This window comes from Garra rufa, chromosome 3 (genome assembly GCF_049309525.1).
Source record: "Garra rufa chromosome 3, GarRuf1.0, whole genome shotgun sequence".
Taxonomy (NCBI): domain Eukaryota; kingdom Metazoa; phylum Chordata; class Actinopteri; order Cypriniformes; family Cyprinidae; genus Garra; species Garra rufa.
The window spans coordinates 4,844,246-4,860,355 of NC_133363.1; the positions used below are offsets into that span (position 1 = coordinate 4,844,246).

The following is a 16,110-nucleotide window of genomic DNA, read 5'->3' on the forward strand; positions in this document are numbered from 1 at the left end:
TATCGTGACCTAGGCATATCGTTACGCCCCTATTTAATAATCAGCATTCATGTTTTTAAAAAGCAATGGAATTGTATGTAGCAGGGTTCCACTGAGTCATAAAAAGTCTTAATTTGCTCATCCACAAGGCCTTAGAGCCTTAAAAAGATGTTAAATCAGATCTTAAGGTCAAATCATGGCATTAAATGTTGCATATGCTGCAAAAAAAAAGAATCTCTTTCTCTGTATTTTGTCGTTTTAAGATGATTGAAGTCTTACAAAATTTAACAAAATTAAGTTTATTTTAAAACAAGAACAAAAGTCTGTCAGAACCCCCCCCCCCTTTAATTAGGGTAGATATTTGTACTTGTTAAACTCACTTCATTTTGATGAATTTCTCAGAAAACAAGGCTTAAATTATCTTAAAACAAGACAGTGAATGTAATTTTGAGTAAGTGTCTTGATTTAAGGTTTAGATATTTTCTCTTTAAATTTTCTTTAACAGGTCTTTTAAAAGGTCTCGGAAAACAAATTAAATATACCTGCAAAAACTCTCATATGTGACCCCGGATCACAAAACCAGTCATAAGGGCCAAAAGCTGAATAAATATGTTTCCATTGACACATGGTTTGCTAGGATATGACAATATTTGGCCAAGATGCTACTGTGCAACTAAAATCTGGAATCTAAGGGTGCAAAAAAATCTAAATATTGAGAAAATCCCCTGTAAAGTTGGCCAAATGAAGTTGCAATGCTTAATACTAATAATAAAAAAAAAGTTTTGATATGTTTGTGGTAGGAAATGTACAAAATATCTTCATGGAACATGATGTTTGCTTAATATCCTTATGATTCTTGGCATAATTTTGGCGAAAATTTTGACCCATACAGTATATTTTCGGCTATTGCTACAAATATACCCGTGCCACTTACGACTGGTTTTGTGGTCCAGGGTCACATATAGGTTTATGTTCCTGGATGTCCAGGTTTCATTTCATAAACCGCTTTTTAAATTTTTAAAGCAAAGTAATATGCATAATAACTTTCAAATAATTTATTAGCAGGGTTTCCGCGGGGTCTTAAAAAGTCTTAAAAAGTCTAAAATTTAAAAATCAAAATTTTAGGCCTTAAAAAGTCTTAAATTCGCCGTTCTAGGTCTTAAATAATTTTACACAGGTCTTATTTTTCCGATGTCCATGCTACGCTACCTCTAATGCTCATTTAAATTCTCTTTTTGTTGTTTCCGTGGTGTTGTAGTTCTTTATTTCACAATTCCAAATATAATTTGCTGTATTTAAACTACAAATGAGACCAGCATGCAATAGCCAATCAGCTTTCTGTTATTGGCGCGAGTCTCTCTCGGATTGTACCGCAGAAGTAAAATGGATTTAACTTTTTAGCTATGGGAAAGTGCAAGTTTAGCGATACTTAGCTTGAAAAAACTGAATATAGGTCTTGGCTAAGGCCAGTTGCTAACAACTAGATTTTTTTCTCCCTCTGTGGAAGTTACTGCGTCTTCAGACAGAATCGCAGTAGCAGAATACAGGTCAAACTACCTTTTTCTGTATATAATGTTCTCAATAATAATAAGAAATATAGGTCGAGCTAGCTGACCGCCAGCCTTCGAAATACTTTTAAAATGTTTTTTTTTTTTTTACTTGCCGACCGAACAAACCGCCTGATTAAAACTGAAGTGACAAAAACAACTAGCGAAGCATCGAAAGGCAAGAAAGATTCCTATTTTAATACATTCAACGTAAACAGAAATTGATAATGGATAGTGTATATCTGGTCTGTTTGTGACATACTTTAAAACAAATGAATGTAACAGCACTCTAAAGAAACACACTGAGGTAAAAATTTCAAATGTATAGTTTATTTAACATGATATAGTTCAGTAATATAACAAGTGAGCTTTTTGTTGAAAATTTTCACAATTACAAATGTTACATTAATTTTAGCTCAATAAAAAATTAGTTAGTCAAGTAGTTACTTACATATTAGACAATATGCAACATTAGCAGAAGCATTCTCCTAGCAACGTTTTGCTATAATTCAGCGTTTTGCTCGAATCAGTTGAAATAACTCGCTCATGAAGTGACTTACCGCCACCTGCTGGTAATTTAGTGTATTTAAAAGTATGCCTCCACACACCCAACATTTCTAATGTATATATTTATAAATCAATAAATGTATTTAAAACATTAATCTCACTTTTAATTTTGCAGTGTAAATTATGTAATCTCACTGCTAACAGCCATTTAGAACTTATTGATAGATTCATAAAATAAATTTCAAAGGTAATGCATAACATTCAAAAGTTAAAAAAGGCCTTTATAAAGGTAAATCAAATATGCAGATTTAAGATGTAAAAGCTAATAGAGCACTGATGAAAATATTGCTTCAGAATTTTTTTTTTTACGTCAGATATTTCTAGTGGTACTTTTATGGGGATATTTTGTGTGGAATAGTATCTGCTGATATGAAAAGTTCACAGTATATCGTAGTAATAAATTTAATTTATGACAGCCATGAAATTGTGTTTGCTTTTTACATTAAACACATTAAATATTACATATATGCATGTAATATAATATCTATTTCCATTACAGGTTTCGGTCTTAAATTTCATATAAGGTGGTATTAAAAAGGTCTTAAAAAGTCTTAAATTTCACTTGTTCATATCTGCAGAAACCCTGTATTAGGTATTTTGGAAGTTGAATATTATGTGCACAGACATATATTTGAATGAACACTTATGTAAAGAGAGAAAGGCTAACTAGTAAGAAGTTCAGTTTTGAAGCGTAATAAAGCTGAGCCAGGAAAAATGGTTCTGTTAACAAATGCAAATAATTCAGCGAGTGTCCATCTCTCTGTATTCTTCGTTGTACTGTTGCAGACGAAGCCGCTCACGCACCTGACAGCTGTGTGGCCGTTTGTTTGAAGACAAACGTGGCCGTTGCACTCAGAAATGCACAGCCAGTCGCTTTAGTGCAGGTAAAGTGGCTGCTGCTGGGTCAGCCCATTTGAAAGCCATCAGCCCAAGGAGAGCAGAAGCACAGCGAGTTTTATGGCTGAAATGTGCTGGAGCGATTCTCATAAAGCAGATGGGTAATGACTACTTGTTGTCAGGAACAAATCAAAGGTTATACATGTGTTCAGAGACTGTTAAATAAGGTCTAGGTGACTCCAAGTGATCCCTCAGCCCCGCGTCCCCACGCAGCCTTAAAGTTTAATATGCTTTAAGAGCAATTATAATGTGTCATGATGTGGAAAGGCGCCGGGTGGACCTCAAAATGTCTCTCTGCTTTTTTTCCTTCTATTAGAATCATCATGTCCCCAGAGTGAACCAGGCGTGCTTGTCGTCGACACGGGCAAAGCACATATGTGACCCTGGACCACAAAACCAGTTTTAAGTCGCTGGGGTATATTTGTAGCAATAGCCAAAAATACATTGCATGGGTCAAAATGTTTGACTTTTCTTTTATGCCAAAAATCATCAAGTAAAGATCATGTTCCATGATGATTCTTTGTAAAATTCCTACTGTAAATATATCAAAATGTAATTTTTGATTAGTAATATGCATTAAGAACCTAATTTGGACAACTTTAAAGGTGATTTTCTCAGTATTTTGATTTTTTTGCACCCTCAGATTCCTGATTTTCAAATAGATGTATCTCGGCCAAATATTGTCCTATCCAAACAAACCATACATCAATAGAAAGCTTATTTATTGAGTATTCATATGATGTATACATCTCAGTTTTGTAAAATTTAACCTTATGACTGGTTTTGTGGTCCAGGGTCACATATAAGCGCAGCGGCTTCTACCAAATGCTGTGTGAAATGGTGTCCGTTCAAAAACCACTTCAGTCTGTTTATTTCTCCCCAGGTCATCGTAATGAGCGCCACACTGGACGCCGGAAAGTTCCAGATTTATTTCGACAACTGCCCCTTGCTCACTATTCCTGGCCGGACGCATCCCGTGGAGATCTTCTACACGCCCGAGCCGGAGAGGGACTACTTGGAAGCGGCCATTCGCACGGTCATCCAGATCCACATGTGTGAGGAAGATGAGGGAGATGTGCTGCTCTTCCTCACTGGACAAGAGGTAATGTCATTGATGTCTTCTCTGTATAGGCTTCATGCAGAGAATGCTTGATTTTATCCATTATATTCTCAAGTGCTTGAATGTTGAGTATCGTCCTTGAAACTGCTTGATATTTTCCCTTTCTCTTATAAGTGTATTATAAACAGCATCCTCGGCCTTGGAAAACACCGACTGTACATAAAGTTTTTGAAAAGTGCTTGAATTTCACTTTTAAACTGTACAAACTCAAGCATTTTGCTTTCTTTATCCAAGGACGGTGTACAGAGGTTGATTTCCACTCAGAATATACAGTGAGGAAAAGAGTTATTTGATCTCCCTGCTGATTTTGTACGTTTGCCCACTGATGAAGAAATGGTCAGTCTATAATTTTAATGGTAGGTGTTTAGGGCTGTGCAATTAATCAGAATTCAGTTTCGATTTCAGCTTCACACGATTATGAAAATACAATAATCGAGATAAACAATTATTGCTTCCGATTCCGAACTCTGTGTGCTTTCGCTCTTCTATAAAAGCTCATTTTCACATGCAGATCAGTAAAATCATGTAACGTGACTTGCATAAAATGGGATGGGATTTATTAATGTTTATTTGATGTTGTGTTTTTAAAAGCACAAAAGAGAATTTTCACTGTTCTGTGTATGCGCTCAGAGACGGAGTAGAACACAAACAAGTAAAATGAACGTTTAGCTTAAGATGCGAACCTAAAGGGCCAAATACATGCAAATATATGTCAAAATGCGGCGTTTGGTGATTATTCGTGCAAACCTTTGTCAGATATCTCTCAATTTAATGTTAACAGTTTGAGAATGAAATTACGTGTGTGAAATATTCGGCCTCAAGTAATATTCCTCTGCCGTCTCTGTGCTTAATGTTAATCGAACAACAAAAGATAAAGACAAAATCACTCACTGCTCTTGATAGAGGGACTTTTGTATTTTTATAAGAAACAAAGCATGTTTAAATCTTACAGTGAAGACTTCCGGACCCACTCATAATCGTGTTAAATAATCGTGATTACAATATTGACCAAAATAACCGTGATTATGATTTTTGCCATAATCAAGCAGCCCAAGTAGGTTTATTTGAACAGTGAGAAACGGAATAACAACCAAAAAAATCCAGCAAAACACATTTTAAAAAGTTATAAATTAATTTGCATTTTAATGAGTGAAATAAGTGTTTGACCTCTTTGCAAAACAATACTTAACAATACTCAGATGTTTCTTGTAGTTGGCCACCAGGTTTGCACACATCTCAGGAGGGATTTTGTCCCACTCCTCTTTGCACATCCTCTCCAAGCCATTAACGTTTTGGTTTAGCAGCTCGAACCTTCAGGTCTCTCCACAGATTTTCTATGGGATCAAGGTCTGAAGACTGGCTAGGCCACTCCAGGACCTTAATGTGCTTCTTGAGCCACTCCTTTGTTGACTTGGCTGTGTGTATATAATAAGAATCGCACAAACTGTTGTCACCTTCTCACCAAGCTGCTTGACCATGGTCCATTCGAGCCTTTTGTAGGTCTACAATCTTGTCTCTGAAATCCTTGGACAGCTCTTTGGTCCTGGCCATGGTGGAGAGTTTGGAATCTGATTGATTAATGCCTTCTGTGGACAGGTGTCTTTTATACAGTAACAAACTGAGATTAAGAGCATTTCCTTTAAGAGAGTGCTCCTATAATCTCAGCTTGTTACCTGTATAAAAGACAGGTAACAAGCCAAAAATCTTGCTGATTGATAGGGGATCAAATGCTTTAAAATGCAAATCAATTAACTTTTTTGAAATGCGTTTTTCTCTGAGTGCCATATGCGCTTTAGTATGTGTGTATTAAATAGGGGTGTGACGAGACACTTATCTCACGAGACGAGACGAGATTTTGGGCTCACGAGAACGAGACGAGACGAGATTTTTTAACTTTTTTAAATAAATCCTCAATGATGAAATATATAGGGGACAATAGTATTTTATTCAACAAAAAACACAAAATGCAAAAAAATAAATAAATGTAGGTGCATTTTGATATGAACTTGTACTTTATGAAATTAAACTTATATTTTAATGAATTATATGCAGTAATAAAAATGCTGCATGATTCTGGGTAAACTGAAAAACAATTTTCTTTTATAAACTGGAGATCACGATTCTGAAGAAAAAAAGGATTAGAAAATTAAACAAAATGACATAATTTACTATTGGTTCTGAAATAATGTTCATTGCTTAAGTCTGAAAAAAAAAAACTAAAAAAAATGAAGGAGCCCGTGTATCAATTAATAAAGACTTTCACTATTGGAATCTCTTGAATGTTTAATTCAATGACAAATATTTTTTTAAACGTGCAGTTGTCGCCCTCTCCTGGTGAAGAGAATAAACGTTACTCTACATACGTGTTATACTTTCGTTTTTGATCGCTACTGTAGACAATAAGTGTGTATATCCAAACTATAAGCTTTTATCCCAGTACTTATGTTATTTAAATGTCTGTAACAAAGACATGATGATGATTATGTGGTTAAAAAGACTGTTTGTGTTGCTTTCTGAAACCACAGCAGTAAGAATGCAGATTCGAATGTCTTCAATAACGTTCACATGGTAAGCGTCAGTGGAGCGCGTGAAACAGTTGTAACAGACAATGCTGAATCACAGTCATTCATGAATAAGATCGCATGGGTGTTTGAATAGAGATCGTGATATTTTTATAACTATTAGTCATGCAGCCCTAATGTAAACATTGCAAAATGTTTTGCCATGATATCATCACGTTCTCGCGAGACCAGTCAGATCTCGCGGGACACATCGGAGTCTCGCGAGATCTCGTGCCACGAGATCTCGTCACACCCCTAGTATTAAACAAAACTGGCGTCTACGCCATTCATTCAGATACAGAGACGTGCAGACTGTGCAGAATTCATTTTTAAATAGGCATATTCCGCGTTGTAGGGTTGATTAAATTTTTATGACTGTATCCCGTGATTCCGTCTGCATTTTCCATTTTTTATGTGTGACCCTGGACCACAAAACCAGTCTTAAGAAGCACAGGTATATTTATAGCAATAGCCAAAAATTGTATAGGTCAGAAATTTTTCTTTTATGCCAAAAAAATCATCAGGATTTTAATTGAAGATCATGTTCCATGAAGATGTTTTGTAAATTTCCTACCGTAAATATATCAAAACTTAATTTTTGATTAGTAATATGCATTGGTAAGAACTTAATTTGGACAACTTTAAAGGCGATTTTCTTAGTATTTAGATTTTAAAATGGTTGTATCTCAGCCAAATATCCTAACAAAACATACTTAAATGGAAATCTTATTTATTCAGAAATCTTATTAAATCTTAATTTCGAAAAATCCTTCTCCAATTTGGTTTTATTTGTCCTAAATTCTGTTTTATTTTCAGTTTCTGGAATCCATTTTAATGGTTTAATTGAATTTTTTTTTTAAATCAAAACGTCTGTAATTAATTGATTTTATAATTAAACAAAGTTTACGGTTAAAATTAAGACATGGAAAAAAAAAAGTTTTATTTTTTTTCCCCAAAATCTTTTTTTTTTTGCTTTTTTGTTTTGTTTTGTTTATATATATATATATATATAATATATTTCTGTACTCTTTAGGTTCAATGAAGTTTCATTATTCAGCAAGCATATTTCAAGTTTTTTTTTTTTAAATCAGTTTTATTTGTACCAAATTCTGTGTTCCATTTTCCTTTTCTGGAATTTATTTTGATTGTTGAATTAAATTTTAATTTTAATTTTTTTTTTTTTTTTTCAGAAAAACTGTTGAGTATTTAAATTCTTTTTTTAAGGAAGGCATTAAACATAAGCTTATCTTTTAATCAAATAAAAATGAATGCTGTTGCTGTTGACATCTATTTCTGTTTGTATGTCATATGGTGATGTTCATTAAGTGACTCTCAGAACAAAATTTGGCACATTACATGGCATTCAGCATTATACTGTAAATTAATTTTTTATGACTGGATTCCGTACACGTTTTCTGCATTGTGTAAGTCCAAAAAAAATTAAGCCTTATGAATGGTTTTGTGGTCCAGGGTCACATATATATTTTGCACAAATGCCACGTGACTCAATTTTTATTAATTATTTTTTTTCCTTCAGACATGTTTGAAGTTTGAAATTTTCTTTCTTTAAAAGTCTTTATTAATATCGTTGCAGAAAACAATAAATTCCAAACTGCGGGTACTTTGTTTTGGTTGTGTGTATGTGGCTTTATGACTTCACATTCAAGATGCTCATTATGAGGCACATTTGTCATTTGTGACATTTTTCAAGCCGCCTCACACACAACAGTTAAATAGTGCAGAAGAGATCAATGCTTAGATTGATAATGGCCATGAACACAGCTGGCCTTGGCGCAAAGGCAAAAGCCTGTGAGAGATGGCAGAGAATGACCCAGATTCAGCCCTGAAATTAAGCCATTTATTATTTTACGTCTCCTGCAACCAGTGCTCACCTGAGCGCAGTGGAGGGTCAGGGACCCACCCAAATGATTAATACGGTCACAGATGGAAAATCACCAGCGTTCCCCGCATATTGGTTCTGTTCCTTCTCCTTTTGAAAGATCAAAGACAAATTAACTTAATTTCCTTGGATGCTTTACAGGAGACAAAAAAACCAAACAAAAAAACATGCAAATTGCAGTAATTCAACAATTCGGTCGATTTGAAACCGCATTCGCAAAGCAGGCTAGACAGTCAGACTGTACACCGCTTCCTCCGTTGATGTCTCTCACTTCCCTTTTCCAAGAGAAGTCATATCTTGGCACCATCCACCTAATCAGGTAATTTGACACCCTATTTATTAACGGCAGACTCCCGTCATTAGTTTCTCCAGTGGGTCTGGTCGTGTACATCCGTTTTCATTTGCAGGTGAGAGATTGATCGCTGGCTCGTTGCAGAATGAATGAACTCAAGTAAGTTGCAGTTGGAGAGTCTCCACCAGCATCGGATGATAATTGAGTGGAGATTTATCGATGCGCAGGATTGTTCTCTTCGCTGTGAACTAATCATTATCAAGTCCAGAATGTCAGCGGATACAAGCGAGCTCGTCTTTATCGCGAACGGGCCGACTCTGTTTGCACTTTTAAGTGTGCTTTTTTACGTAGTTCTGCTCCAAGCAAAGTTAGTCTAAATATGGCATTCTTACATGTACATTTGTACATTTTGCCATTTACTCAACCAAAACCGTAGTTCACCTAAAAATGTAAATCCTGTTGTCATTTCTAATATCCTATCAGTCCAAACCTTTATGGATTTTTTTTCTGTAGATATTACGGCCTTATTAATACTATTTTTTTTTTTTTTTTTCCCCAAATTCTGTTTGCATTTTTTCCAAATTGCTTTTTTTCACAGCAATTTATTAAATGTTTAACAAAAAATAAACTTTTAAGGCTGAAATTTTTTGTAGTGTTTTTGAAAACAGTTTTATTTTTCCTAAATTCTGTGTTCCATTTTCAGTTTCTGGAATCCATTTTAATGATTTAATTAAATTTTAATAATCAAAAGCGTCTCTAATTAATTGGTTTTATATTTTAAAGAAAGTTTACGGTTAAAATTAAAACATGGAAAAAAATCTGTTTTATTTTTTTTCCCAAATTACCCCCCCCCCCCCCCTCAATCTGACTTTTTCTGGATTGCATTTTTTTCCGTTTTATTATTTCTGGACTCCGTTTTAATGGTTCAATTAAGTTTCACTAATCAGAAAGCATGTCTGATTAATTAAAATCAGGAAACAAACAATTTTAACAGCAGTTTATTAAATGTTTAACAAAAATGACATTTTTAAGGCTCTATAATTCAGTTTTATTTGTCAAATTCTGTATTCCATTTTCATTTTCTGGAATCCATTTTAATAGTTGAATTAAATTTTAATCAAAATAGTCTGTAATTTATTTTATATAAATATTTTTTTTGTTTTTGGTTTTTTTTTTGGTAAAAAGAAAAAAGGAAGGCATTAAACATTAGTTTATCTTTTTATTTTTTATTTTTATTTTATTTTTTTGGCTAACCAAGCTCTGCACAACAGTTTAAAATTAAAACACGGAGGGAAAAGTATGCGATTATTCCTTTAAAATGTTTATTTATTTTATTACATATTATACTGTAAATTAAATTATGACTAGATTCTAAGGTTTTGTAAGCATTTTCTGCATTGTGTAAATCCTATAGGTGTTTTGACTCCCATTGACTGTTTTTTTTTTTGTGTTGCAGCAGTTTACCAACAAATTTTAATTTTTGTCTAAGCTATCCCTGTTTACAACCAAAACTAACTCCAGCATGCTCACTATTTGAACATCTCTTGGCTCTGTAGTAGCAGATCTCGCTTTTTAGTGCTTATTCGCTTGTTAATGTGCTTTTAATTAGGTTAATGGAGTTCATATGGACTTGGGCAGTTCAAAGGGTGCTGTGCTTAAGCATTTCCCATCTTAAGCATGTGATGAGACTAATGATCACCGTAGTGGAGTTGGCCATTATATTTCAGCCATTTAACGAATGATTGAATATGCTAAAATCTAGGCCAAGAGCTTGGTTTTTAAACTGGTCACATAATAGCTCAGTTTGCTCTTTTAGGTCAATGAAGTTGCTTTATTTTAGTTCAGTTTGTCCACTTCGTTTTAGCTTCTTTATCTTTTCCCGGTTCGTGCCAATGCGTCAACTTTACTCCATAGGCTTTCCGCTAACAGCAATCAGTTTTAAACCCCACGATCTTTCAAAAAAGAAAAAAAAAACCTTGCTGATACGATACGGTGCGGTTATTTGTTTAACTTTGCTCGTTCAAATCAGGCCTAAATTACCACTGATTAAGATTAGTTTTCTCCTTTAGATCCATGCCAGCTCATTTGCATCTGCAGCATGTAGATTAAAGCGTCCGTTTAAAATATTTTCCTCCAGTATTGTACCGCGCCCGCTGCGAGAAGCGAGGGATCTCGATTTGGCGTCCTGCTCCAGGTGCAGGCTCTTCTGCTCTGGCACAGCCGCGTGTCCCTCTCTCCCCGGTGCCTTGGCAGCGCGGATAGCAGTCCTCCTGACAGCTGCCGCTTCCCAAGGGCTGATGGACTATTAATACTTTGGCTAATTTGATCAATCCATTCAGATTTGCCTTGTCCTGCTCCGTTGTGGCAGAGCTTTGATTAAGATGCACATGGCCACCGGCGCCATTTTCTGCGCATATTGTGCCCCAGGGAGCGCTTCGGCGCGTGCATGGACTACCGTGTCTGGGATATCAGCTCGCATGCAAGCTTTAATGCTTTTATGGCTAAATGATCAGCTATGGCTGCTTAGATACGCAATGAAAGGGTCTCAAGTAAAAGATGTAAGAGACTTTTAGGGCCTTTCAATGTCGCGCCGCATGTCACGATATCGATAAATGCTTTATTACAACAGCCTGAAGTTTTCACAGAGATCATTGCTTGACTGTTTGCCATTTATCTCAGTGTGCAATGCACACTTTGGCCTGAGGATGGCTGTACTGCATAAGCTTTGACTTCCTGTGGCTCTTCTGATGAGCTCAAGCATGGAGAAAAGACAAAGCTTTGCAGTAAATACTAAGCATTCTTCATTTATGTCAGAGTGAATATTTCTTACGAGAGAAGGCATTTAGTGAACAGTGGTAATAGCAGTCTGGATGAACTTCTATTTTGACACTTACTTTTTGTAAGTATGTGCTTTTTAAAACACATTTGTGCTGGTCGCGTCTCTAATTTGCTCTGACGACTGGCACGTTTTTCTAGATCTCAAGCCACTGTGTTGGTAACGTTCAGCTTCGCTTAGCTGATCTGTTGTGATTTGCTCCTGGTTATGCATCATTGCGGCTTTCTCATCTCACATTAGCTCTACTACATTGCCATCTGGAATAATAAAGCGTCGTGTGAGTGTACACGTGCCCTTGTGACTGCCGCTGTTGATAGCACAGCCATAGGGATCTTACCCGAGCACCACGCACGCCATGCACTCCAGCTTTCGTTTTCTCACTCCGTTGAAACAACTGGCACGTCAAGTGTACCGCGACTAAGCCACACAAGCCTCGGTGGTGCTGGTGTTTCCAGCGTAGGGGAATTGATCCAGCAGTTAATGATGTTTGTAAAAGTGGCTAAGGTGGAGATTAATTGGTAGCTGATTCAAAATCAGTTGATATGAGGTGAAGTTGGACAAATAGAGGGTGGATTTATACAACCCACTGATTTGGAGCTTATCAAAGCAAATGAGACCCAGTTCTCTCAGTTTTTGAAGTGATAGTTTACCCAAAATGGCAATTTTGTCATCGGTTACAGTTGCAGTCTTAAGTTATTTAGCCTCCCAGTGCTTCACAAATACAAGCTTATCTGAAGATCCAGGAATTTATAAAAATTGCATCTTTAGGAGTTTACTGGCATGGCACCGGTCATAGAATGTTCTTGAGTGGCCTCTTCAGTCTGCAAATTTAATTCTTCTTAGAAATATTTGGTTGAATTTGAAGAAAGCAGTGGCAAAGTGAAAACCAAATATTATCGGTGATCTGAAAGCTTTTTCAGGCAAAGAATGGGCCAGGATTGCTGTAGAGAGGTGACAGAAGCTTTAAAGCATTTCCAAGTAGAATTTATTGGTGGTTTTAAAGAATAAAAGATTCTGCACCAAATTTTACTTTTGGGGGTTGAATAATTTTCAGCATGAATGTTTAGATAAAATGATTTTTTTTTTTTTTTAATTATTCATCAACTTAAGTTCTCAGAATTAGAAAAATGTGTATTAATAAACTTTCTCTAATACTTTACTGATGCCTTTGTTGAAGTGTTTTCTTTAAATATTGCTCTTTGCAGCAAAATGTCTTGCAGGTCAAGGAGGTTGAATAATTTTGATTGCTGAATAACTGTATGTCATCAGTATGTCGTCCCCAACCTTTGACTATTTCTTCTATGGAACATAAAGATGTTATTTTTTAAATAACAATAAAACAACAATGGACCCCTATTGCATTTGCTCTGTGGGCAGAAACAATTGTAACTTCCTTGTAAATGTGTTCCAGTGTTTGTTTGGTGGCTTTTGGGTCCATTTGGAGGGAAAAAAAACGCCATCCTAGACTAACCTGTCATGACAAACCAACTCGGGCTCATTGGAAAAATGTACCTGTAGCGGTATCTTTGCAAAACATTACAATGCTTCTTGCAGGTTTTGCAATGCTTTCAAAGTGAAATGTCACTTTGAAAGTGTTAGTTTACAAATCATGTAGAGGCGTGTTTTTGTAAACCTGTTTTCACTAAAGCTGGAGTTTTCCTTCAAAATAGAAGCTCCACTGTCTTTTCTGTCAAAAGAAAAGCTTAGAAGTGCAGTATGAATTGCTGATAGCTAGCGGTTTAAATGGGTAACGTCACTGGAGTCCAAATTCAATACATCTCTTTCAAGTGTAGAAATTAGAAAAGTAGTATTGCAATTTCTACACTTAAAAGATGTTTTTGTTTACTTATCAAAAATGTTGTTTGGCACTCGGAAGGTGTTAGTTTTGCACTTGATTCTCGGTCTGTGGTTTCTAATATCAGTCTGCTTACCTTCTAGGAAATCGACGAAGCCTGCAAACGGATCAAACGTGAGATTGACGATCTCGGCCCTGAGGTTGGCGACATCAAAATCATCCCCCTCTACTCAACGCTGCCACCACAGCAACAGCAGAGGATCTTCGAGCCGCCTCCACCCCGCAAACCCAGCGGAGCCATCGGCAGGAAGGTAAACATCACTGCCACATATGACTCAATACATCGTGATCATCACAACATCTTAACAAGATAGAGGTTTAAACTGCGACAGACACAGCATTTCTGGAAGGGTGTTGCTTTTATTCCTTCTGATTCCCTTTTCCTTCACAGAAAAAAGTTCCAAAACCATAAGGGGCTGTTCACACAGAATGCGTTTTATCATTCCAATGTGCTGCTTTTCTATTGTTTTTCTATGTACAGTTGAGGTCAAAAATGTACATACACCTTGCAGAATCTGCGATATGTTAGTTATTTTACAAAAATAAGAGGGATCATGCAAAATGCATGTTTTTTTTTTTTTTTTGTGCTGACCTGAATAAGATATTTCACAAAAGATGTTTACATATAGTCCACAAGAAAAAATAATAGTTCATTTTATGAAAATTGCCCCGTTCAAAATTATATACACTTGACTCTTAATACTGTGTTGTTACCTGAATGATCCACAGCTGTGTTTTTTTGTTTAGTGATAGTTGTTCATGAGTCCATTGTTTGTCCCTTCAGGTCCCACAAATTTGTGTATTTGAACTCTTTCCAACAATGACTGTATGATTTTGAGATCCTTGTTTTCACACTGAGGACAATTGAGGGACTCATATGCAACTATTACAGAAGGTACAAACACTCACTGATGCTCCAATAGGAAAAACAAAGAATTAAGAGCTGGGGTGAAAACTTCTGGAATTTGAAGATCAGTGAGCATGTGAATCTTCTGTAATAGTTGCATGTGGGTCCCTCAGTTGTCCTCAGTGTGAAAAAATCTATCTCAAAATCATTGTCATTGTTGGAAAGGGTTTAAAAATCCTGAAAAACCAAAGAATTTGTTGTACCTAAAGGATTTTTCTGAAGAACAGCAGGCAGTTTTAACTGTTCAGGACAAACAAGGGACTCATGAACAACTATCAGTATTAAGAATCAAGTGTATGTAAACTTTGGAACGGGGTCATTTTTATAAATTCAACTATTATTTTTTTTTCTGGGAAACTATATGGGGACGTCTTTTATGTGAAATCTGATTCAGGTCAGTACTAAGTAAAAAACAGCGTGCATTCTGCGTGATCCCTCTTATTTTAGTAAAATTAACATTTAGCAGAGTCTCCAAGGTGCATGTAAACTTTACCTCATTTTGTGCTGTGCTTTTTTAAAAAACATTCCTGAGCACTGCGTCTTGCATTTTAAATGCGAAGATTTGTTCTGTGTTCATCTCACAAACACAGATTTTTGGATTCTCATAATTTTTGCCCATGCACTGAAAGCCCACTTAAGAAAAACTTCCAATGCATTAAAAAGGACTTGTATAGAGATTGTAAAAGTAGTGTTTTTTTTGTTGAATTATCCATTTTGTAATACAAATACTAATATGTGATTGTATCAGAATAGCTATAGTCGCGTCTTCAATCCATTTAAAGAAAGAAGAGGATGCGAGAATGACTCAAGTCTGTCAGTAGAAGGAAAGATGAGAAATAAGGAATGGTGGAAATTAGGTTTTCTTTTTTCCCTCCTTCCATCTTTAGCTTTGGTAAAGCAGTGACTCATAGCATATGCTGCTTTTGTCAGCATATGATTCTTTTCTCTAATTTTGGAAAGAGAAATTACTCATCCTTCTATCGTTTGAAAAGTGTTGGATCGGTACCGTCTTCCTCGAGTCGGTTTTGGACGGTTTGCTTTCGCTCCCTCCTGTTCTGCTTCCCGACTCGAATATGGTTGTTTGGCATGTTGGCTTTGAAAAAAAAAAAAAAATCACTCTAGATGTTTTATCAGAGCTCATCCACTGTAAAGCATCTTTCATCGTCAGTCATCTTTTACTCTTAGCAGGAGGCTGTTCAGATGCAATCGCTCTTGTTTTCTCTACTGCTATTTCACTACTTCGTCTCGTGAAAAGCACCTGGCCGCCTGCTTGACTGGCCAAAGATCTGACAGAATATCGCTTCTGATCGTCAGCTATGAGTTTGCAAACATTTAGCCCAACATCTGATGAGGACTTGATTAATGAGTCATCGCTCCCCTACAGAAACGACTCCGCTTGTCATTATTGCCAGGCAGAGATTGCTGATGTCCTAATGAAGGAACGCAATCGTTCACTGAACCGCAGATTTCCGCATTCTTGTTCCTTCAACATGATGGCTGTATTTGTAGCCGTAACGAAGGCTTAGCTGCATGCCTGGTTTGTGTTTTGATGTAGCGAATGGCGTCAGCATTGGCCTGTTTCACATATCAAGTATCTGCCTCGTCCATCCCCCTCCACCAGGGCATTGTGTCATTTCATCTCTCCCCTG

At 36.2% G+C, this 16,110-nt stretch overlaps 1 protein-coding gene across 2 annotated transcripts in view; it reads left to right on the plus strand.

Moving 5' to 3' along the window:
* dhx15 (DEAH (Asp-Glu-Ala-His) box helicase 15) overlaps positions 1-16,110 on the plus strand; it is a 61,620-nt gene that overhangs the window by 11,310 nt on the left and 34,200 nt on the right. For both annotated transcript variants that reach the window (XM_073835599.1, XM_073835598.1), the window contains exons 5-6: positions 3,874-4,092; positions 13,638-13,805. In XM_073835599.1, coding sequence (XP_073691700.1) covers positions 3,874-4,092; positions 13,638-13,805 — 387 coding nt within the window. The remainder of the gene's footprint in view (positions 1-3,873; positions 4,093-13,637; positions 13,806-16,110) is intronic.